General features: G+C 41.7%; 1 protein-coding gene across 1 annotated transcript; it reads left to right on the top strand.

Annotated features, from left to right (window-relative positions):
• The first annotated feature begins 1696 nt into the window (after positions 1-1696).
• On the top strand, positions 1697-22716 carry LOC131763919 (putative serine protease 46). The gene is made up of 6 exons (XM_059076693.2): positions 1697-1778; positions 4592-4769; positions 4951-5210; positions 5994-6164; positions 11151-11157; positions 22476-22716. The coding sequence occupies exons 1-6, from the start codon at positions 1697-1699 to the stop codon at positions 22714-22716; spliced, it is 939 nt and encodes a 312-aa protein (XP_058932676.1).
• The last annotated feature ends 376 nt before the right edge of the window (positions 22717-23092 follow it).

The following is a 23092-nucleotide window of genomic DNA, read 5'->3' on the forward strand; positions in this document are numbered from 1 at the left end:
AACAGAACTTTAATGTTACATAGTCATTATAATTTTTATCTTTTATCAACAGAAAGTAATTTTATTTTTCGGTTTAAAGCTTTTGTCCTGAATTACATCTTTAGAGATTAATATTGTCATTTCTATTTTTGCTTACATATACTTAATATATTTTTGCCCATCTTTTACTTTCAACTGCTTCATATCACTTTGTTTTAGGTGAGTCTCTGTTGAGTAGCATGTGAGTGGATTTTTTTCTACCCAATGTAAGAATCTCTGACTTGTAAAAGTAGAGGTTTTTCTTTGTATTCACATTGGCAGTGGTAACGGATATGCTTGGTTTTTATTCAATTATCTTGGTTTTATTGGTTGATCATTACCCCGCAAAGCATTACTTTCCACAAAGGCAGAAGAGTAGAGAGAGTTTTGCTTCTCTGGATTTTCTTTCTTCTCTCTCTCCCTCCCTCTTTCTCCCTCTTTCCCCCAGAGGAAATCTGATTGTAGGAAATCTGATTTTCTACCATGTATCCTTAAAAATAGTTTGTGTTGCCTGTTTTTGAATTTCATGCAATATGTAACATTTGGTGTCTGAATTCTTTCACTCAGCAATATGTTTTATGAGATTCCCATGTCGCTACATGTAGTGGTCTGTTCTCATTGCTCGAGTATTCTATGCATTCATCCTGCCTTTGATGGCAGCTGGGTAGTTTCTAGTTGGGGCCCTACCCAACAGTGCTGCTGCCAACAGTCTCACGTGTCTTTCCTCCTGCATATGTGCATGATGTTTCTAGGGCTCACAACCAGGAGTGGAACTGCAGGTTGTGAGGTAGGCACATTTTCTGCTTTGCTAAATGATTCCAAAGTTTTCCACAATACTGGCCCCAGTCCATCTCCTCTAGCAGTGTAATGAGCAGCAATCTCATTACCCATGATCTTGACAATACTGGCAACGGGGTGGAGCAGGAGTGAGCTGTCCTCATGGACAGTCCCTCATGGGATTCTTGGGGTGGGGACTTCAATGGAGTGGTGGCTCCCCACCACTGCTGATTCATGAAGACCCAGGCTTGCAAGCTGCTTCCTCTCAGGAATTCACCTCCCAGGCCCAAAACACCTGGCCTCTACCCATGAGCTGTTCTCTTAAAAATGCAGAGTGGGGAAAAGGAAAACTTAAGTTCCAGCTCAATCAATCACAGCAGGAACTAGCCATCCGCCTCTCAGAGCCTCGGTTTCCATACCTCCAGGGGAGCCATGAGAAGGGCTTCATAAAGGAACTTGAACTGGACACTGGGAGTGCCTCACAGGCCAGGCACTAGGCACTGTCACAAGCCAGATACCTGGTGCTATCACAGACTTAGGGTTAGGGATACAGGGGCCCCGTCAAGGCCAAGGCTGAGCCCAGGAGGCACTGTCTCAGGCCAGACAGCACGTGCTGTCACAGGCTCAGGGCAAGACATCAGCAGCACCATTCCAGAGAGGTGTCTGGCAGTAGCATCACATCATGGCTCTGGCAGGCCATGACCCAGACCACAATGTCTACTTAGCCTCCTGCTGCTGCTCCAGCTGGGTGAGCCCCCAACCCTGGGGCAGAGGCTCACTCCCTGCTGCCCTGCATAAACAAACCATGAGTTCTAGAATTCTCACACAGTAGAGATGCCCTGCCCCACCCTGCCTCCAAGTCCCATAATGAGGACCAGTGAGGGCCGTGCAGTTGCTTGCCATGGCATGTGGGCAGGGAGATCTTCAGGGCCTCGCATCTCCATTTCCTTCTGCCAGGGCTGAGAATAATCTCTATGTTGAAGGTAGAGCTTTGGGAACATGGGAGAGAGGCAGGAGGGCTTTGTTTGCCTGGGTGCCTATATCAACTGTCCTCATGCCTGCACGGCCTCCATTTGTTGCTGATGGGCATCTCCTCGTCAGACTGCGTGGTGTGCCAAACCTGGGGACCCAGACAGTGTCAAGGCAGTTCCTGTTTGCCAGTGACCATGAACATGAGGAAAGAGCCTTATTAAAAATGGAAACAAAGTAATATCCATGGAACAGATTTGGGAGGCACAATCTCAGAGAACTGGGACTTGTGATGAGGACGATGTGATATGTGGGTGACTGCTCATCCCACATAAGGCATCATTCACATGGCTTATATCTCAACACCCCTTGAAGTAGGCTTTATCAATATCCCCATTTCACAATAGGAAACTGAGGCCCAGAGAACTAAGTGCTTGTGGTGCCAGGATTCAATACCAGTTTTCAGTAGACTCTTTGGGGGTAAAAAGTGTGGGACCCCATGTGACAAGGTCTCTGGTCTCCCACCCTAACTGACCACATGTAATCTTGTGGTGGCAGCCCTGATTCAGGTCACCTGCCAGCTGTCCATTCTGCCCCTTGGCAGAAAATTTGCTGGCGTGGCATCTGTTAGTGGGGATGTGTTCCCCAACTTAGGGAATTTGTCCTTTTCCTTCACTGTGTGATTACCCTTCCCAGACCAGTTCCTTGAGTGAGTGAGTAAATGAATGAGTGCTCTCCTACTCTGTGCTGTCCTCAGGCATCTGTGATGTCTGGGGGTGGTGAGGATGTGCACTGCTCCTTGTAGCTAACTGCTGTGCCTGTGATGATGTGGGGGTGAGGGTCTGGGACCTTGTAGGGGCGGAGGTCATGAACCAAGACACGCATTCCCATTGCCACGTGTGAGTGCATGGGGTGACATCGGAATACAGATTGTCGGTGGGAGTACTTGGACTCTGGAACTCCAAGAAGGGGTAGAGGTGGTCCACAGTGGAATCTGTTTGAGCCACTGAGTGTCCCCCGTGTATGGAATGGTATCACTGTGTCTATGACAAGATTGATCCGCAACACCTCATGCCCCCAAATTAATCCATCATGGCTCCCTCCAGATTCAGCTGCTGTTCTTGGTACTGGCATCTGGTGCTGGCATCTCCAGGCTGGATCCTGCACGTCTTGTATAAGGTTTGGGGGAAGGAGATCAGAGTCAATGTTGTCCTGGACATGAGTTCTGAAGAGTACTGTTCTCTGAAACTGAGGAACCCACTGAGGACGTGGAGCACAGAAGCAAAGCCCAACCCTACCTCTTAGAGCTGTCGCTTTTTAAGTGGCAAAGTTCATTCTGTGGGACCCTGGGTCTCCAGGGCCTAAGCTTTGTGAGAGAGGCAAGGGCAAGGCTTTGGAAGTCCTCTCTTTCCTCCCAAAGTCTCCATTGGAGCAGGCTGTAATCTGAAACAAGGTAGCCATAAACCCACCACAGTATATGAGAAGGGCTGGAAATGTGGCTCCCCCTTGGGGGAGACAGAAAATAAGACAGCAAGCCATTGGAGAGAAACATGGACAAGAATGGAGCAATGAGAGGGCAAGGCAGACAAAACTCCATGGAGATGTTGGGGCTTGTGCAGGTGCCTGTGGATCCCTGTGGGGAGCCACTGGTTGAGGGTAAAGGTGACCAGCCATGGGAGAGTGTGGCAAGGGAACCAGCCATCCACATCTGATAGCAGTACCAGGAGCCCTGGGACATGGTGGAACAAGACCAAACATCAATGGTTTGGGACCCTCTGAGGGACTGCTATGAGGCAGAGCCCAGTAGATGTTTCTGCTAATGTGCATGAGTTGCAATAGATTATTAGCCTGGTCTGTTGATAGTTGTACCCTCTCCACCACCACCACGGAATGCAACTCTGCCGCCCCCCTTCACCCCCCTCCCCATTACCAGGCAAGGACGAACCTTGCTTGCTGCTGCTGAGTCCCTGAAGCTCTGGTTGGCACTGCATGCTGAACTGCTGAGGGAAACACTTTCTGGAACCACGTCTGTTTGAGACAGTGTAAATACATGTCCAACTTTGCCTGTATGAGGAGGTCCATGACCGCCTGTGACAGCTTCTTGGCCAGCCCAAACTTTACAGCAGGCTATACATAAGGAACCTTTTAATTTGTCTTTAATCTTGGTCTCCAACCTTTGCTGTAGAATTTCTCCCTTTCCTGTCCTCAGTGATGTTCAGTTATTAAATACCAGTCCAAGGTGGTCCAGTTCAGAATCTCAATCTCCTATCCAGTTCAATGCAGCCCCCACTGCTCCCACTCCTGCTGTTGGGGCCAGGTGAGGGGCAAGGAGGAAATTGACAAGCATCTCTACTCATTTCCTGGTATGGTTGCAGAGAGCGCACCTCCAGGGCTGGTGGTCTATGGAGGCAGGCCCTGGAGTTGTGCAATGTGACATCACTGTCCATTGCTTTCTGGCTATAACTGACTAGCAGCCCTGCTCATTGTGCCCCATCACTTAGCGCTTACTGACACTCACCCCTCTGATGATTCTCTCTTCTCCTTCACTTGTGTAAACAAGGGAGAAGGGATGAATCCTGGGCTGATGGATTGTAAGAAGCCCTGGAGGGGTTGTCTGGTCCCCATTGTTTGGAGGCTCTCTTTATAACATGGGGCTCCTGCTGCCTCTGGGCCTTTGGTTGCCACTTTGGGGGTGGTGAGAAAAGCCCCTCCCCACATGTGCATGTGGCAGTGGCTGCTTGTGACGGCTGGAAGTCTGAGGGCTGCCCTTTGCTGCCTGAGAGTCTGCATGGGGCTGTGATGGCCCCCTCTCTACCTTTTTTCTAAGGGTCCTGGTTCCAGGCCTGTGGTCAGACTAGCATCTCCTGCAAGAATGTGAAGGGGAAGCTAGTAGAGGCAGGCAAATGGCCATGGCAGGTGAGCATCCTATTCCTGGGCGCGAACAACTGCAGCAGCTCCCTCTTCCACCACCAGTGGGTCCTTAGAGCTGTGCGCTGCTTTCAGAGGTCAGTCAGTGTGGCCAGCCAGTCTCAGGGGCTTTGCTTTCTGGCCTGGGAGGCCCTGCTGAACCTGGGCATCCGGGAGTAGGGGCCTGGCTGGGTAGTCCTGTGCTCAGCCTGTGTCTCTCCAACCATTCCATGTTTGACCTCACTGCTGGTGATCTGCCTCCTACCTGTGACCCTGCAGATCCAAGGACTCCAGATCATACTCCGTGAAGATGGGAATTCAACACCTCTCAGAAAATGGCACCGACCTCTCAGTCACTCGCAGCGTGATTCATAAGGATTTCACCAGCTTCATGTCTCAGGATATTGCCCTCCTGAAGGTCAGGGACTCTGTCTCCTGGTCCCCCCTCATCCAGCCTGTCTGTCTACCTAACCCTAAACTCAAGCCGTCTCTTGGATCCATGTGCTGGATGATCGGGTGGGGACAAACATATACCCGAGGTAAGTGAAGGCAGGCCGAGGTCCCAAGACACCTGCCTCTTCAGAACATAACTCCACCACGGGCTCCTCCATCCATTCCTTTATTCACTCATTCACTCCATCAGCAAATATTTCCTGAGCACCTACACATGCTGCACATTGCCCTGAACTCTGTTGATAGGATATACACAGTGCCCTGGTGTAAAAGACACTCATGGCGTGTATGGACCTCAGTTCCCAAAGTTAAGTTAACTCCAATGTCAAGCTCTCACCTTGCAGCCTGGAAGGAAATTAATCTTTGGCTATTAATGGGATTTCCTGTCTGCAGGTGGCACAAGGGCTGTGGTCTCAGGGGGGTACCTAGGCATTGGGTAGCCATTGTACACACTTGTTACCTTGAGCACCAATAATTCCTGTCCCTTGTTGGTGTCATTCTGAGGTCCTAGAATCGAGGAATCTTTGTGGGGTCCTGCCCTCCAGGGGGTGGCTCACTCTGGGCTCTAGAGTCTTGCCACGTTGGCAGGTAGCCATGGAGCAGTGCCCAGCCATTCACCCTCATGGAACGTGAATTACTGGGGTAATCTCTCCTTGGCTTCATTCAGTGCCTGGATGTTGGTCTGAGCCCCTCGGGAGACTTTTTAATGAGCTCAGGCTTCTTCAAAAGTCAGATTGTGGTTTGGGGCCTTTTTACATCACTATCCCAGGAGATGGCCCTGCCTCCCACATTACGAATCTGGATAGCTCCAAGATGGAGATGTGCCAAAGAGCTGAAGGGATGACGAGGCAGGATCTCTCTCTCTTCAGAGACCCCACAGCCCTCCTACAGTCTTAAGGAGGTGGCTGTCAAGATTGTAAACAACGAGATCTGCGATCAACAGTACAAGTTCCTTTTCTTGAAGGGCCAGAAAAAGTTAATCAGGAATGACATGATTTGTGCCAGCTTACAGTGGGGCATGGACACCTGTCAGGTGCGCAGTGTCTAGACCCGGGCAAGAAGACGACTTTCAGTGGTCATGCATTCCTTTCCACATGGCACTGGGAGACCTTATGAAAATCTCCTTTCCCTGGGCTTCAGTTTCCCAATATGTAAAATAAGGGTGAAAATACTTTTCACTCCTCTCCACAATTATGGTTAATAATGGCAGTACCTCTCAGGTTATTTGAGCACTTCTGAACATCAGTCACATGCCCAGATCTGGACCAGATGCTGGCAGAACGAGTTTAGCATAAATGGCATCATTCTGTAAGCAGCTTCTGCCTTGCATCTTCTAGTCAACATTGTTTTTGAGATTTATCCATATTGATACATGCCTCTGTAATTCATTAATTAACAGCTCTATCTACAATATTCTCTTTTGTGACTATTCCACAGTTTATTCGTTCTCTTGTTTATAAACATTGAGGTAGCTTCTAATTTTTTCATATCGCATACTCTGCTGCTCTGAATATTCTTACACACATCTCCCTATTTACATGTTCCAGAATTTCTCAGTATGGTGCATCCTGCAAGGAACTGATGGGTCATAGGCTGTGCATACTTTCATCTTTAATAGTCATTGCCAAATTGTATTCCAAAGTGATTGTATTAATCTATATTCTTACAGCAGTGTTTGAGAATTCCATTGTTCCATATCCTTGCCAACTTTTGGTATTGGTCAGACTGTACAATGTTTTCCATTCTGAGGATGAGAACTAGAGAAATAGTATCCCTTTGCAGTTGCATGTATCTGTCCCAGTTACTAGTGCAACTGTGCATCCTTTCATATGTTTATTCACCATTCATAATTCTTTTTCTGTGAATCACTTGTTGAGATAGTTTACACCTTTTTCTATTGTTTGCCATTTTCTTTTATTATATTTTAATGTTTTGGATACTGATTTTATGTTCATTGTGTATATTGCAAATATTTTCTTTCTTTTTGATCATTTTGTATATACTCTCCTTTGCTCAACAGCAATTTAGATTTTTTAAAACAAATTTTTATTGGAGTATAGTTGACATAATGTTGTGTTAGATTTTGTTTCAATCAAACATATCGTTTTCTTCCTTTTTGGTTTATGCTTATTTAAGAAATCCTTCATTTTCCTGAGGTTATAAGGACATTTTCCTATGTTTTCTTTTTCCTAAAAGTTTGGGAATTTTGGTTTCCACATTTGGGTCTTGAATCCATGTGCATTCATTTTGTAAATGGTGTAATTTAGGGCTCTATTTTTATTTATTTTGTGTATGGACTACCAATTGTCCCAGTGTTGTTTGCTGAAAAAAACATTTCCTGTACTGGCTGCCACCACTTCTCTCATAAATCAAATTTCTATAGACACGGGATAATTTCTTGAGTTGGACACCTTCAAAAATTTTTTCATTTTTAAGACGAGTATTTCTTGTGGTTTTTAAAATTGAAGTCTAGTTGATTTATTGTGTTAGTTTCAGGTGTATAGCATAGTGATTCAGTGTTTTTGCAGATTATATTCCATTATAGGTTATTATAAGATAATCAGTATAATTCTCTGTGCTCTACAATATATCTTTGTTGCCTATCTATTTTATATATATTGAATAGTAGTTTGTATCTGTTAATCCCATACCCCTAATTTGTCCCTCACTGCTTCCCTCTTCCCTTTGGTAACCACAAGATTGTTTTCTATATCCGTGACTCTGTTTCTGTTTTGTGTATACATTCATTTGTATTATTTTTTAGATTCCACATATAAGTGATATCAGCAGTATTTGTCTTTATCTGACTTATTTCACTAAGCATGATATTCTCTAGATTCATCCATGTTGCAGATGGCAGTATTTCATTCTTTTTATGACTGAGTTATATTCCATTGTTTTATATATATATATAACATATATATATGTTATATATCTATCTATCTATATCTATATATATCTCACATCTTCTTAAGCCAATTGTCTGTGGATGGGCACTTGGGTTGCTTCCATGTCTTGGCTATTGTAAATAGTGCTGCTATGAATATTGGGGATGCATGTATATTTTTAAATTAGTGTTTTTGTTTTTTCCAAGGAGTGGAATTACTGGATTATATGGTAGCTCTATTTTTAGTTGCTTAAGGAACCTCCATACTATTTTCTGTAATGGCTGCACCAATTTACATTCCGACCAACAGTGTACAAGGGTTCCCTTTTCTCTACATCCTCTCTAACATTTGTTATTCGTAGATTTTTTGATGATAGCCTTGCTGACAGGTGTGAGGTGATACCTCACTGTGGTTTTGATTTGTGTTTCTCTAATAATTAGCAATGTTGAGCATCTCTTCATGTGCCTGTTGGCCTGTCTTCTTTGGAAAAATGCCCAGTCAGGTCTTCTGCCCATTTGATTGGATTATTTGTTTTTGTGATATTGAGTTGTATGAGCTCTTTGTATATTTTGGATATTAACCCTTTGTCAGTCACATCATTTGCAAATATTTTCTCCCATTCCATAGCTTGTCTTATTGTTTTGTCAAGGTTTCCTTTGCTGTGTAAAAGTTTTTAAGTTTAATAAGGTTCCATTTGTTTATTTTTGCTTTTATTTCTTTTGCCTTAGGAGACTGATCCAAGAAAAAAATTGCTGTGATTTATGTCAAAGAGTGTTTCACCTATGTTCTCTTCTAGGAGTTTTATGGTTTCATGTCTTACATTTAGGTCTTTAAATCATTTTTTTTTAAAGAAGATGTTAGGTTGGAGTTTATTAATTAATTTATTTATTTTTGCTATGGTAGGTCTTCGTTTCTGCACGAGGGCTTTCTCTAGTTGTGGCAAGCGGGGGCCACTCTTCATCGCGGTGCATGGGCCTCTCACTATCGCGGCCCCTCTTGTTGCGGAGCACAGGCTCCAGACACGCAGGCTCAGTAGTTGTGGCTCATGGGCCCAGTTGCTCTGTGGCATGTGGGATCCTCCCAGACCAGGGCTCAAAACCCCTGTCCTCTGCATTAGCAGGCAGATTCTCAACCACTGCACCACCAGGGAAGCCCCTTTAAATCATTTTGAATTTATCCTTATGTATGATGCGAGGGAATGTTCTAACTTCATTGTTTTACATGTGGCTGTCCAGTTTTCTCAGTACCGCTTGTTGAAGAGAATGTGTTTTTTCCATTGTATATTCTTGCCTCCTTTGTCATAGATTGACTGTAGGTTTGTGGGTTTCTCTCTGGGCTCTATTTCTGTTCCATTGATCTCTGTGTCCATTTTTTGTGCCAGTATCATGCTGTTTTGATTAACGTAGCTTTGTAGTATAGTCTGAAGTCTGGGAGAGTTATGTCTCCAGTTTTGTTCTTTTTTCTCAGGATTGTTTTGGCATTTTGATATTTTTTGTTGTTCCATATAAGTTTTAGGATTATTTATTCTAGTTCTGTGAAAATTTTCCTGGGTATTTTTATAGGGAGTGCATTAAATCTGTAGATTGCTTTGAATAGTATGGCCATCTTAATAACATTAATTTTTGAAATCTAATAGCACAGGATATCTTTGCATTTCTTTCAGTCTTCTTCAGTTTCCTTCATTAATGTTTTATAGTTCTCAGTGTATAGGTCTTTCACCTCTTTGGTTAAGATTAGCCCTAGTTTTTTGTTTGTTTGTTTGTTTGTTTTTGACACTATTTTAAACAGGATTTTAAAAAACTTTCTCTTTCAGGTATTTCATTATTAGAGTATAAAAATGCAACCAATTTCTGTATATTAAACTTGTATCCTGCAAACTTACTGAATTCATTTATTAGTTCTAATAGTTTTGGATGGAAAGTTTAGGGTTCTCTATATAGAGTATCATGTCATCTGCAAATGTGACAGTTTTACCTCTCCCCTTTCAATTTGGATACCTTTTATTTATTTTTCTTGTCTGATTGCTTTGGCTAGGACTTTCAATACTATGTTAAATAGCAGTGACAAGAGTGGGCTTCCTTGTCTTGTTTCTGAATTAAGGAGGAATGCTTTCAGCTTTTCACTGTTGAATATTATGTTGGCCCTGGGTTTGTTATAAATGGACTTTATTATGTTGAGATATGTTCCCATATGTTGTTGAGATACCCACTTTGATGAGGGTTTTTATCATGAATGGATGTTGAATTTTATAAAAGGCTTTTTCTGTGTCTACTGAGACGATCATGTGGTTTTTGTCTTTCCTTTTGTTAATGTGGTGTATCACATTGATTGATTTGTGTATGTTAAACCATCCGTGGGACCCTGGAATAAATCCAAGTTGATCATAGTGTATGATCCTTTTTATGTATTGTTGGATTCAGTTTGCTAATATTTTGTTGAGGATGTTTGCATCTATATTCATCAAAGATATTGGCCTGTAATTTTCTTTTTTGGTAGTGTCTTTTTCTGGCTTTGGTATCAGGGTAATGGTGGCCTCATAGAATGAATTTGGGAGTGTCCTCTCCTCTTCAAGTTTTTGGAATAGTTGAGGATAGGTGTAACCTGTTCTTCCTATGCTTGGTAGAATTCCCCAGTGAAGCTGTCCAGACCTGGACTTGTGTTTGCAGGGAATTTGTTTGTTTGTTTGTTTGTTTGTTTTACAGATTCTATTCTGATCTATTCTGATCACTTGTAGTGATCAGTCTGTTCAAATTGTCTGTTTCTTCTTGACTCAGTCTTGGCAGGCTATATGTTTCTAGAAATTTGTCCATTTCCTCTGTATTGTCCAATTTGTTAGCATATAACTGTTCATAGTATTCTCTTATGATTTTTTGTATTTCTGTGATATTGGTTGTTATTTCTCCTCTTTCTTTCTTATTTTGTTTATTTGGGTCCTCTTTTCTTCTTCATGAGCCTGGATAAAGGTTTATCAATTTCATTTATCTTTAAAAAAAACCGGCTCTTGGTTTCATCATTCTTTTATGTATATATATCTTTTAAATCTCTATTTTACTTAAATCCTTTCTGGTCTTTATGATTTCCTTCCTTCTGCCAACTTTGGGCTTTCTTTGTTTTTTGTTTTGTTTCTAATTCTTTTAGGTGGTAGGTTAGGTTGTTTATTTGAGATTTTTCTTTTTTTCTTGAGGAAGGCCTGTATCACTATAAACTTCCCTCTTAGAACTCTTTTGCTACATCCTGAAGATTTTGGAAAGTTGTGTTTTCATTTTCATTTGTCTTGAGGTATTTTCTGATTTCCTCATTGATTTCATCATTGACCCATTGGTTTTTTAGTAGCATGTTGTTTAGTCTCCACGTGTTTGTTCTTTTCCTATTTTTCTTTCTGTAGTTGATTCCTAGTTTTATATCACTGTGGTCAGAAACATGCTTGATGTAATTTCTATCCTGTTAAATTTGTTGAGGCTGGTTTTGTGACCTAGTGTGTGATCTAACCTGGAGAACATTGAAAAGAGTGTGTATTCTACTTTTTTTTTTCTTTTTTAGATGTAGTGTCCTACAGATATCAATTAAGTCCAACTGGTCTTTGGTGTCACTTATGAACTCTGTTGCCTTACTGTTTTTCTTTCTGGATTATCTGTCCATTGAGGTCAGTAGGGTGTTAAAGTCTCCTACTATTATTGTATTATTGTTAATTTCTTCCTTTATGTCTGTTAGTATTTACTTTATATATTTAGTTGCTCCTGTATTGAGTGTATATGTTAACAACTGTAATATCCTCTTCTTGTATTGATCCCTTTATCATTATATAATATGCTTCTTTGTCTTTCATTATGGTCTTTGTTTTAATGTCTATTTTGTCTGATATGAGTATTGCTACCCCCACCTTCTTGTCATTTACATTTGCATGAAATATCTTTTTCTATCCCCTCACTTTCAATCTGTGTGTGTCTTTTGCCCTGAAGTGAGTCCCTTGTAGGCAGCATAATGAAGGGTCTTGTTTTGTTTTGTTTGTATCCAATCAGTCACCCTATGTCTTTTGATCAGAGGATTTAGTCCATTGACATTTAAAGTAATTATTGACAGGTATGTACTTATTGCCATTTTATTCCTTGCTTTCCAGTGTTTTTGTAGTTCTTATTTTTTCCTTTCCTCTTCTTTTTGTTTTTCCCATTGTGGTTTGATTATTTTCTTTTATAGTATTCTTGAGGTCCTTTCTTTTTGGTTTTTGTGCATACAAAACCTACAATAGGTGGGTTTTTGATTTGTGGTTACCATGGGGTTTATATTATATTAACCCATAATTATATCTATTTGCTTTAAACTGAAGTCATTCAAGTTCAAATACATTCTAAAAGATCTACATTTTTTACTCCCCTCCTCCAGATTTTGTTTTTGATGTCAATATTTTATATCTTCTTGCTTATCCCTTTACTGTTTATTGTAGTTATAGTTGCTTTTACAATATTTTTTGGTTTTTTATTCTATGTACTGGCTTACTTAAGTTATCTTCAATCCTTACTATATATTTGTTTTTCCTTTTGGGATTTTCCCTTTGCTACAGATTATTTCTTCTTTTCCATTTAGACAATGTCCTTCAACATTTCTTGTAGGGTAGGTTTGGTATTGCTGAATTCTTTTAGTTTTGCTTGTCTGAGAAATTATTTCTCTCTTTTTCTGTTCTAAATTAATCTTGTTGGATAGAGTATCCTACGTTTCAGGTTTTTCCTTTTCATGAGTTTGAGTATATCATGCCACTCCCTTCTGGTCTGCAAAGTTTTTGCAGAGAAATCAGTTGATAGCTTTATGGGGTTTCTCTTGTACATGACTCTGTTTTTCTCTTGCTGCTTTTAGGAGTCTCTTTATCTTTAACTTTTGACGTTTTAACTATGATATGTCTTGGTGTGGGTCTGTTTGGATTCATCTTGTTTGGGACCCTCTGTTCTTTCTGTACCTTGATATCTGTTTCCTCCTTTAGGCTTAGGAAGTTTCCAGTCATAATTTCTTCAAATACATTTTCAATCCCCTTCTCTCTCTCTTCTCCTTCCAGAACCCCTATTATGCATATGTTGGCACATTTTATATTATCCCATAGATCTCATATTTTGCTTTCTTTTTTTTTCCATTTGTCTGTCTGTCTCCTGTTCTGATTGCGTTATTTCCATTATTCTATCTTCCAGATCTCTTATGTGTTCTTCTTTGTCATTTAATTGGCTATTCATTGCTTCTAGAGTGCTTTTTATCTCAGAAATTGAATTATCTACTTTTGATTAGGTCTTCTTTATAGTTTCTAGTTCCTTGTTAAAAAAATCTGTGTTTATATTGATACTCTTTCTTAATTCACCTAGCATTTCCCTTAGCAACTTTATTTTTTGAAATTTCCCCCTTTTCTTTTTTAAAATAAATTTATTTATTTTATTTATTTATTTTTGGCTGCATTGGGTCTTCGTTGCTGCACGCGGGCTTTCTCTAGTTGTGGTGAGCAGGGGCTACTCTTTGTTGTGGTACGCAGACTTCTTATTGTGGTGGCTTCTCTTGTTGCTGAGCACAGGCTCTAGGCATGTGGGCTTCAGTAGTTGTGGCACGTGGGTATTAGCAACTTTTTGAAGTCAGCATCTGGTAGACTGATTATCTGTTTCATTATTTGGTTTTTCAAGGGTTTTCTTTTGCTCTTTCAGCTGGGAGTAGTTCCTCTTTCTTTTCATTTTACTTAACTTTCTCTGTTTCTGTGAATTTAGGTGAAACAGTTATCTATTGTGGTCTTGAAGTGGTGTTTTTATGTGGGAGTGTCCCTACATAGACTCTGTGTGCCCAGTGTCTTTCGTGTGAGGGCCGGATTTAATGCGGATGCCAGCCACGTCTTTCCTCATGGTGTGCTGGCCACTATCACCTTGATAGAGGGTGTGGCTGGTGATGGAGGAGCTAGAGCCTGCACAGGGTATGAGGTGGGACTTCCTCTCTGCTCCCTGGCTGTGGCTGCCCTGTCAGGGGTGGAGTCTGCTCCCACATTGCTAGAGTGGAAACTCTGAGGTCAGGCTTGAGCCAGCTCTGTTCCCTTTAAGTGTGTGTTTTTCCTTCTCCCTGCACTGGGGCTTTTGCCCCAAAGGAGGGGAGTGCTGAAGTAAATGGAACTGAATTGGAATATAGTTGATTTATAATGTTGTGTTGGTTTCAGGTGTACAGCAAAGTGAATCAGTTATCTATATCTATATATCTATGTCTATATCTCCACTCTTATTTAGATTCTTTTCCCATATAGGATGTTACAGAATATTGAGTAGAGTTCCCTGTGCTATACAGTAGGTCCTAATTAGTTATCTATTGAGAAGTTTGACTTTAAATCAAGTCTAGCTTTGTGATTATTGCGTGGCTATGGATATTCTGATTTCTGGACTGAGATGTTTATGTGACAGCGTAATCATACTGATTATGATTACATTAATCACAGTGAGCAAAACGTTCTGACTCTGCCCAGTTGTTACCCAGGATCAGGAAAAGAACTCACCCCTTAAATACATTTTAAAGGGACAAAGGGGGTTCCAGTGCAGATGCCTGTTGTGTTCAATGTACCATTTACACTTTTCCCTGTCCTTTGCCCATGTTTTTCTGTTAAACTACTTTTCTTTTTATTGATTTGTAAAAACTGTAGATATTATATGCTGTGGTAATTGGTAAAGGAACATCATGTCTTTTTCAACTTAATTTTAAGTGGTTCATAAGTATAGGTGTATACACACACATACTTATGGAGAGAGAGAGAAGATAAAACAAACATGATTAAACATTAAATTAGTGAGTCTAGGTAAAAATATTATACTTGTATATTTTCTGTAAGTCTTAAATTATTTCAAAATAAAAAGTTTAAAAAATAACTTTAGGAACCGGAAGTTTTAACCCTTTTTGAAATGCTTTACAATATTTTACGCTACTTGTCCATGATTTACCTTATTTGTGTGTGGATTTCTTCCCATAGAGTTAATTATTAAAATTTTCATATGTTCATATTTATTGTTATTTCCCTTAATGATTGTAGTTTTTATGCTGTGCTTAGAAATATCTTTCCCACCTTAAGATTATAAAATTCTTTACTCATACATGTTCTTAATTCTTTTCTTTAAATATTTGAATTTTGATTCGAGAGGACACCAGTTTTATTTTTCTCCAAATATAGCCAGTTATGTCAATAATTTTTATTGAATACTTTTTTTTGGCAATGAATTAGAAATGCCCTCTTTATTATATCCTACATTCCCATGTTAATTTTGTGTATTTCTGCCCTTTGCAGTCTCATTCGTGTGCCACCACTCTTTTTAAATTATTGTAGCTTTATAATTCCTTTTTGTATGTGGTAAGGCAAGTCCTCCTTCATTATTCTTCTTTTAAAGAATTTACCTTGCTCTTCTCCCATGTTCATTCTAATTGAACAATCTTTGTCTTGAGGTACTTTCTGATTTCTTCTTTGATTTCATTGTTGACCCATTGGTTGTTTTTTTTAAAATTAATTAATTCATTTTTTACTGCATTGGGTCTTTGTTGCTGTGTGTGGGCTTTCTCTAGCTGCGGCGAGCGGGGGCTACTCTTCATTGCAGTGCATGGGGTTCTCATTGCAGTGGCTTCTCTTGTTGCAGAGCACAGGCTCTAGGCACGCGGGCTTCAGTAGTTGTGGTGCATGGGCTTAGTTGCTCCGCGGCATGTGGGATCTTCCCCAGCCAGGGCTGGAACCCGAGTCCCCTGCATTGGCAGGCAGATTCTTAACCACTCTGCCACCAGGAAAGCCTGACCCATTGGTTTTTTAGTAGCATGTTGTTTAGTCTCCATGTGTTTGGGTTTTTTCCCATTTTCTTTTGAACAATCTCAGTATAATACTAAAAGGAAAATCATGTGGTGATTTTGGGAGAATAGACTCTATTTTGCTGTATTTTATTTGTGTCCCTAGAGCAGGAGTTTATATAGCTTTCTCCATATAATTACTGCATGCTGCTTCTTAACTTTATTCCTAAATATTTTTTATTACATCTCTATTGTAATATAAAATGTTTTTAGTGTATTTTCCATTTGCATTATATATTGATTTTTTTGTGTATTTACTTTGTAATAAGCAAAATTCCTAGATACAGTGGGTATAATGGATTCTCTTTAATTTTGAGACATACCATCTGCAAACAATGGTAAATTTGTCTCCTACTTTTCTTTTTTTTTTTTTTTTTTAATTGTTTTTATTTATTTATTTATTTTTCTGTGGTACGCGGACCTCTCCCGTTGCGGAGCACAGGCTCCGGACGCACAGGCCCAGCGGCCATGGCTCACGGGCCCAGCCGCTCCACGGCACGCGGGATCCTCCCGGACCGGGGCACGAACCCGCGTCCCCCGCATCGGCAGGCGGACTCTCAACCACTGCGCCACCAGGGAAGCCCCACTCCTACTTTTCAATATGTATGTCTCTTACATTTTTTTCTTGTTTAGTGCAATGTCAAGAATCATATTCCAGAACAATTGCTCTGTCTTCCAGGAGACACTGTGCTATCTTGTTTTAGGTATGTCTCTTAATAAACAGTATAATGCTCAGTGCTATATTTTTCAACACATTTGGGAGGCTTTCCTTTAATCCATTTACCAAGAAGAATGTTTCTTTTTATCCCCCTACTTTATGTATTGGTTTGATTTTTTTTTCCACTCCACTTTTCCCCTGTAGTGGTTTAAAAGTTGTCATATCTCAATGTCATTCTACTACAGATATTTTCCACACACGTATTTAAACTTGACTTAACACTTAGAGTTAATCAACATCTACTGCTTCCTCCTTAGCAGGACAAGAGCCTTCCTTCTTTTTCACTTGCCTCATTTCCATCCCCCAGATTCATCTTGTTGAAAACATCTGGGAGTTCAACTCACTGAACCCTTCTATTATATCTAAGAGTTTTTAGTTGACTCTCTTGGGCTTTCCAGGTCTATGCCCGTATGAGCTACAATTAGTGATGATCTTGCCTCTTTCGTTTTCATGATTTTTACTTTTTTCATTATTTTGGGTACTGCTTCCCAGAAGCAACCTGGAATTGTAGCTCTACTTTTTCTTGTTGATTACCTTCCTGGAGGTCCTTCCCACACTTCATCATGAAGCATGTTGCTAACATGGCATATCATCTGTCAAGGAGAGAGCCATTCTTTTGTTTCACTGTGGCATTTTATTTCAGGAATTAATGCTATGCTTCATAAAATGTGTTTTCTGCAGCTATTACGATGACTGTACATTCTAACTCAGCTAGAGTGAGATAGAGATATGGTTGACTGGACTCCATATCTAGAGTGCTGAGTCGGTTCCATGAACAGATTCTTCATGTCCATTTACCCTGCCTGCCAGGATTAGCCCTCCCTGGTCATGGTGTGCTTTGGTTTCATTCATCTGTTGGATTCAGATTTATAATATCTTTTTTTAGAATACATTTAATTTATTTGTTCATCCAACAAGACACCCTGTGCTGGGCTCTGGGCCAGGCACAGGATAGTGTTTGTGCATGGCCCAGGAAAGGTACTGGCCCTGGAACAGCAGTCCTATGAGACACCAACCACGCAGCCTTTGCGTTTTGTTTTGTCTTCCTCCAGTGAGGCTGGGCTCCACTGAAGGTGTGTTGAGGAAGGCACCCCCTTTCTCAAGTTATAGAATCATGACTATGCTTCACTTGAAAGCACAGTCTATGTTCTGGAACATTTGAAATAACATAAATTATCTGCTCCTTGAATGTTGGATAGAAGTTGCTTGTGAAACCATTTGGCCTGTTTTCCTTTGAAGGGGTAGTTCTTGAGCAATACTTTAAGTTGTTTTGTCCATGATTATTGAATTTTCTTAGAAATTATTCATTTCATCCAGTTTTAGATCCATAAAGAGAAAGTTATAAATAGTTTTCAGATACTAGAAAGTATATTTTCCCTGGATCTGATTCTAGTCTCTTTTCTACTTATACCACAAAGTATTTGAATTTTCCTCCTCTTTGAGTTTTTCTTGGTAGGACTTAACAAGATATTTATTTTGTTGTTATTTTTTAAGTACAATTTATTGATTTTATTCCTCAAGTCTGTGATTTTTTTTGCTTTCTAATGCATGACATCTGCTTTTTGTCTTTATTAATTCCTTTTCAAGTGCGTTCAGCTGAATGTGCAGTGGTAAATAATTGATGATGATAATAAATAATTTATTTTCATTCTCTCTTGTTTGGTGTTAAAGTATTTAGACTAAGACTCTTCTGTGTGAAATTCAGGCCCACATCGCATGGACTTTGCAATGTATGGCCTTCTTATCTTTCTACACTCTATAACTGTAGATTTTAATTCTGTTTTTACTTTAACATTTTTGAAAGTTAATTTATTTTCTTTGATGGGGGTGGTTCACATTTTGTTACTGGATTCTGGCTTAATTTCACTGTGGTAAGAGAATGTCCAAATATAAGATCTTTCTCTCTGTCTTCTATTTTCTCTCTCTCTCCCTCTGAGTTCTCTTTTTCTCTGGATTGCCAGAGTCCAGTCAACCATATCTCTATCACTAGCTTGATTATCACTGGCTTGATTTTCCCCTTCATCTTACATTTTCTCTTGCCACAAAAGGCCCCTACTGAAATCTGTTTAATACATGTCTTTAAAGAAGTCTGTATCTTTGAAAAATGTGTAGTGTTGCTATATGTGTATTTTACTTTGCATAAATGATGTTGTGCTACAGTTCCCTCCTGTATTTGTTTGTTGAGGAATCTCAATTTGTTCGAGAATCCACATTAAATAGTTTTATTCTTTCCAGTCATTGCCCCCATATGCCCTGTGTCAAATCTTCCTCCCTTCTCCAAACATCATTTTGGGCAGAGCCCATAATTTTCAGTTACTTTCAGTTATTAAATACCTTGTCCTATTGTAAGTCTCAATTTAAAAATCAATTTGATTGGATCTTCCCTGGTGGCACAGTGGTTAAGAATCCGCCTGCCAATGCAGGGGACACGGGTTGGAGCCCTGCTCCAGGAAGATCCCACATGCCGCGGAGCAACTGAGTCTGTGCACCACAACTACTGAGCCTGCACTCTAGAGCATGTGAGCCAAAGCTACTGAGCCCGCGTGCCACAACTACTGAAGCCTGCGTGCCTAGAGCCAGTGCTCTGCAACAAGAGAAGCCACCTCAGGGCTTCCCTGGTGGCACAGTGGTTGAGAGTCCGCCTGCCGATGCAGGGGACACGGGTTTGTGCCCCGGTCCGGGAAGATCCCACATGCCGAGGAGCAGCTAGGCCCGTGAGCCATGGCCACTGAGCCTGCGCATCCGGAGCCGCAACGGGAGAGGCCACAACAGTGAGAGGCCCGCGTACGGCAAAAAAAAAAAAAAAAAAAAAAGAAAAAAAAGAGAAGCCACCTCAATAAGAAGCCCAGGCACCACAAGGAAGCGTGGCCCCCGCTTGTGGCAACTAGAGAAAGACCACGTGCAGCAATGAAGACCCAACGCAACCAAAAAGTAAATAAATAAATAAAAGTCAATTTGATTTAAACTTCGCCAAGCCCTACTCCATCTCCCTCCTCTGGAGCATGGGGGTCTGGACACTGGGAGCTGACAACTGGGTCAGCCTAGACATAGAAACCTTCAAGTCTCCCTCAACTCACTTTCTCTGCTTGTTAATTTTCAGGGTTTCCCTAGATATGCTAAAATGGACCTCTAGTTGGTTTTAGACAGAGAAAATGCCCTATCTTAATTCATCATCTATCTTCATTGAGATTTGGTGTCTTTCATTGAACAGATGGTCTTAACTTTGATGTAATTAAGCCTAACACATTTGCCCTCTTGGGGTTTGTGGGGTTTTATCTTATTTTAAAACATGTGCTTCATCCCAAGTCATGAAGTCATGGCCCTACATTTTTAATTAGCTTTATCTTTCTAACTTTTCACATTTACAGTTTTATTTCCTCTGGAGTTTTGTTATGGCAGGGTCCAACTTCATTTTTCTCCATCCGTTTCTCCACCATCTACAGCAGAGACCTCCTTTCTCCCAGTCATGGCACTTTCTGGAGCATGTGCCAAGTTTCCTCCACCTGCAGGCATCTGGCTGGCTCTCCATTGCCCCATTGGTCTATTTTTCAGTTTCTATGCTAGTACCGTGGTTTCTATAATTATAGCTTTGAAATATATCTCTGTTTAGATATTTCTCCAGTCCCCAGCCTCTCCAATTTGCTCTTTTTTTCTCAAAACTGTCATAGAATTCATGGACTATTGTTGTTTTTTGTTTTTTTTTTTTGGTACGCGGGCCTCTCACTATTGTGGCCTCTCCCGTTGCGGAGCACAGGCTCCAGACGCACAGGTTCCGACGCACAGGCTCAGAGGCCATGGCTCACGGGCCCAGCCGCTCCGCGGCATGTGGGATCTTCCCGGACCGGGGCACGAACCCGTGTCCCCTGCATCGGCAGGCAGATTCTCAACCACTGCGCCACCAGGGAAGCCCAGAATTCATGGACTAGTATCCTTCAATATCAATTCTAGAATCAGATTGTCAAGGTACTGAAAAAATCCTGCTGGCATTTTATTTGGAATCGCTTGAACTTTAGAGGTCAACATAAGGAGAAGTGACATTGTTATAATTTTTAACTCTTTTACTCTCTATTGAATACAGATAAAAGAATATTTATAAAATGTGTATGGAGAGTAAAGAATAACACAACCAACACCCATACCCTCAGCACCAAGCCTATAAAATAGTGCATTACCAGAAACTGTTAGGCTTCCACGTGATGATTTCTGAATCTCAAACCATGAAGGCTCTGATGCTGCTTTTGTTTTTTTCTGCTGGCTGGCATTTGCTCTTGGTGCCTCAGCTTCCCTGTGTGCAGGGTGATGTTTTAAGAGTGAGGACATGTTCTTTAGAGTGTTTTTTTATGGGAGTTCACTGAAGCATGGCTTGAAAGTGGGTTCCTTCAGTCAGAATCTATATTTGCTTCTGCCAGATACCTGGATATAAAACCAGCCCAGGACCTCTTGAAACGATTTTCTTGGCTCAAGTTTTTTTAACCACCCAGACAGTGTGAATTCAAGTTGCAAGTTCACATGAGGGCAGGTGTTCCTAGTTTATCGTCACTCGGAAGGTGTGGTCCTTTCTGGGAGGTATAGTTTTTTGCAGGAGGTTTCCTCTTAGGCTCCCCTCCTTGGGCAGGCCCTGGGTTTTGCCTTTTGTCTTCTGCACCCACGAATGAGGCTGTGAAAACTAAAGCTCAGTTTCACTGGGTTTGGCCTATGGCCTTGGGGCAAAAGTCATCTTCTGGGCTTTGCTGATGGCTCTCTGTGTTTCAGCCCTCCCTTGGGTTTGGCACTCTGAGGAGTCTTTATTTTCCTGCCAGCTCACCCATGCATTTAAAATCTCACAGGTCTAGTTATCTTCAGCACGGTGGGAAAGGGGGTCTAGTCTTCCACACTGTAGGAAGCCAATGTTGAGATCTGACATTTTTACTTTGTTTTAAGTTGCCCCATCTAAGAACAACGCTATATCCGTACATTAACGTAGGTCTTCTTTTGTGTTCTTAAGTATAGTTCTATTATTTTTTCCTTACATGTCTTATGCACTCTTCATTAGATTATGTCTTATAAATCTTGGTTTGCACTACATTAAAAAATATATGTGGGGCTTCCCTGGTGGCGCAGTGGTTGAGAATCCGCCTGCCGATGCAGGGGACACGGGTTCGTGCCCTGGTCCGGGAAGATCCCACATGCCGCGGAGCGGCTGGGCCCGTGAGCCATGGCCGCTGAGCCTGCGCGTCCGGAGCCTGTGCTCCGCAACGGGAGAGGCCACAACAGTGAGAGGCCCGCATATCACAAAAAAAAAAAAAAAAAAAAAAAAAAAAAAAATATATATATATATATATATATATATATATATATATATATATATGTGGGGGAGGGAGGGAGGGAGAGCATGAGCTGTTTTTCAGATTTATGAAACTTTTCAACAATACAGAAGAATGTAAGAAAGTTTTAAGAAAATCATAAAGCCACCATCAGCAGAAATAACAACTACTACTTTTTGATGTATGCTGTTGTAAACATTATTCTTATACATGCACCTGCTTTGCACAGAGAGAGAGGGGGCAGGTTTGCATTTCAAATGACTCATTCTGTAAGGAGGATTGTAGGAAAGAAGAAAGTCAAGGGCAACACCTTGGAGGCCCACCACGATTTAAAGAGAAGGCAGAGGAGGGGACCGGTAGTTATGGTCAGAGAGCTAGCAGGGGAATGCAGAGAGAGGCCATTGTGATCCTGAGCTTGGGCCCCAGTGCAGTGCTTCCATGTCACAGAGCAGGTTCATAGCCATGCCTCGATATCAGGGACAGCACGGGCCTAACACAGCTCATGCTAAGGATATGGCCCAGGAAGGTGCAAGTTTATTTGTCCGGGACTTGCAGGGAGGCCTTCCTGCTGCCTCCTTTATGCCTCCCTTCCTCCCCTCCACCGGGTAACTCTGGCAGTTCCCTTGTCTGCCAAGTGAACCACACCTGGATTCAGATGGGGGTGCTGAACTGGAGCTTTAGCAGCAGCCGGCACCACTTCCCGGGCATCTACACCAGCACCTCCCACTTCACCGACTGGATCAAGAAACAGATCAGTGATGTGAGGTTTGTCAGCAGGGCCAGGCCAGGCTTCCTGAGCCTGGTCTTCCTCACTGGCTACATTCTGCTGGTTTCCTTGGGCTCCCTGTGGCTCCTGTGAGTGATGTTTCCAGGGCAGTCGCTCCCAGAGGCCACTTCTTCCTCCCCTCTGTCTGTCCTCAGGAGAAGTGGAGGCTGGAGGAGCACAGGACATCAGGGCAGAGTACTCTGGGGGAGGGTCCCAGAGCCACTGTTTTTTCAATTGTTCAATGAAGATGCTCTTGAACTTTGTGTCACTGAAGTCATCATCTTTCTTCTTGATTATGGCCAGACCCTTCCAAGCCTCCCCAGCCCCAAGAGGCCTGGCTGTCCTCTCCAGGGGAGCCTCCCTGATAGTCCTCCTTGTACTTGTGCTCATCACGTTCCCCTCTCTGGGCTACAGTTTCCTCTTCTGCCAAATATGGAGCTGGACTTTGTGATCTCACTCCCTGCTTAGT

This window comes from Kogia breviceps, chromosome 10, assembly GCF_026419965.1.
Source record: "Kogia breviceps isolate mKogBre1 chromosome 10, mKogBre1 haplotype 1, whole genome shotgun sequence".
Classification (NCBI taxonomy): domain Eukaryota; kingdom Metazoa; phylum Chordata; class Mammalia; order Artiodactyla; family Physeteridae; genus Kogia; species Kogia breviceps.

What these genes read in the sequence shown, in the direction of transcription:
- LOC131763919 (XM_059076693.2), top strand. Translation starts at nt 1,697, where the DNA reads ATGGCATGTGGGCAGGGAGATCTTCAGGGCCTCGCATCTCCATTTCCT. An exon ending in GAATAATCTCTATGTTGAAG is followed by an intron (nt 1,779 to 4,591) that starts GTAGAGCTTTGG and finishes CTTTTTTCTAAG; the next exon opens with GGTCCTGGTTCCAGGCCTGT. An exon ending in GCTGTGCGCTGCTTTCAGAG is followed by an intron (nt 4,770 to 4,950) that starts GTCAGTCAGTGT and finishes GTGACCCTGCAG; the next exon opens with ATCCAAGGACTCCAGATCAT.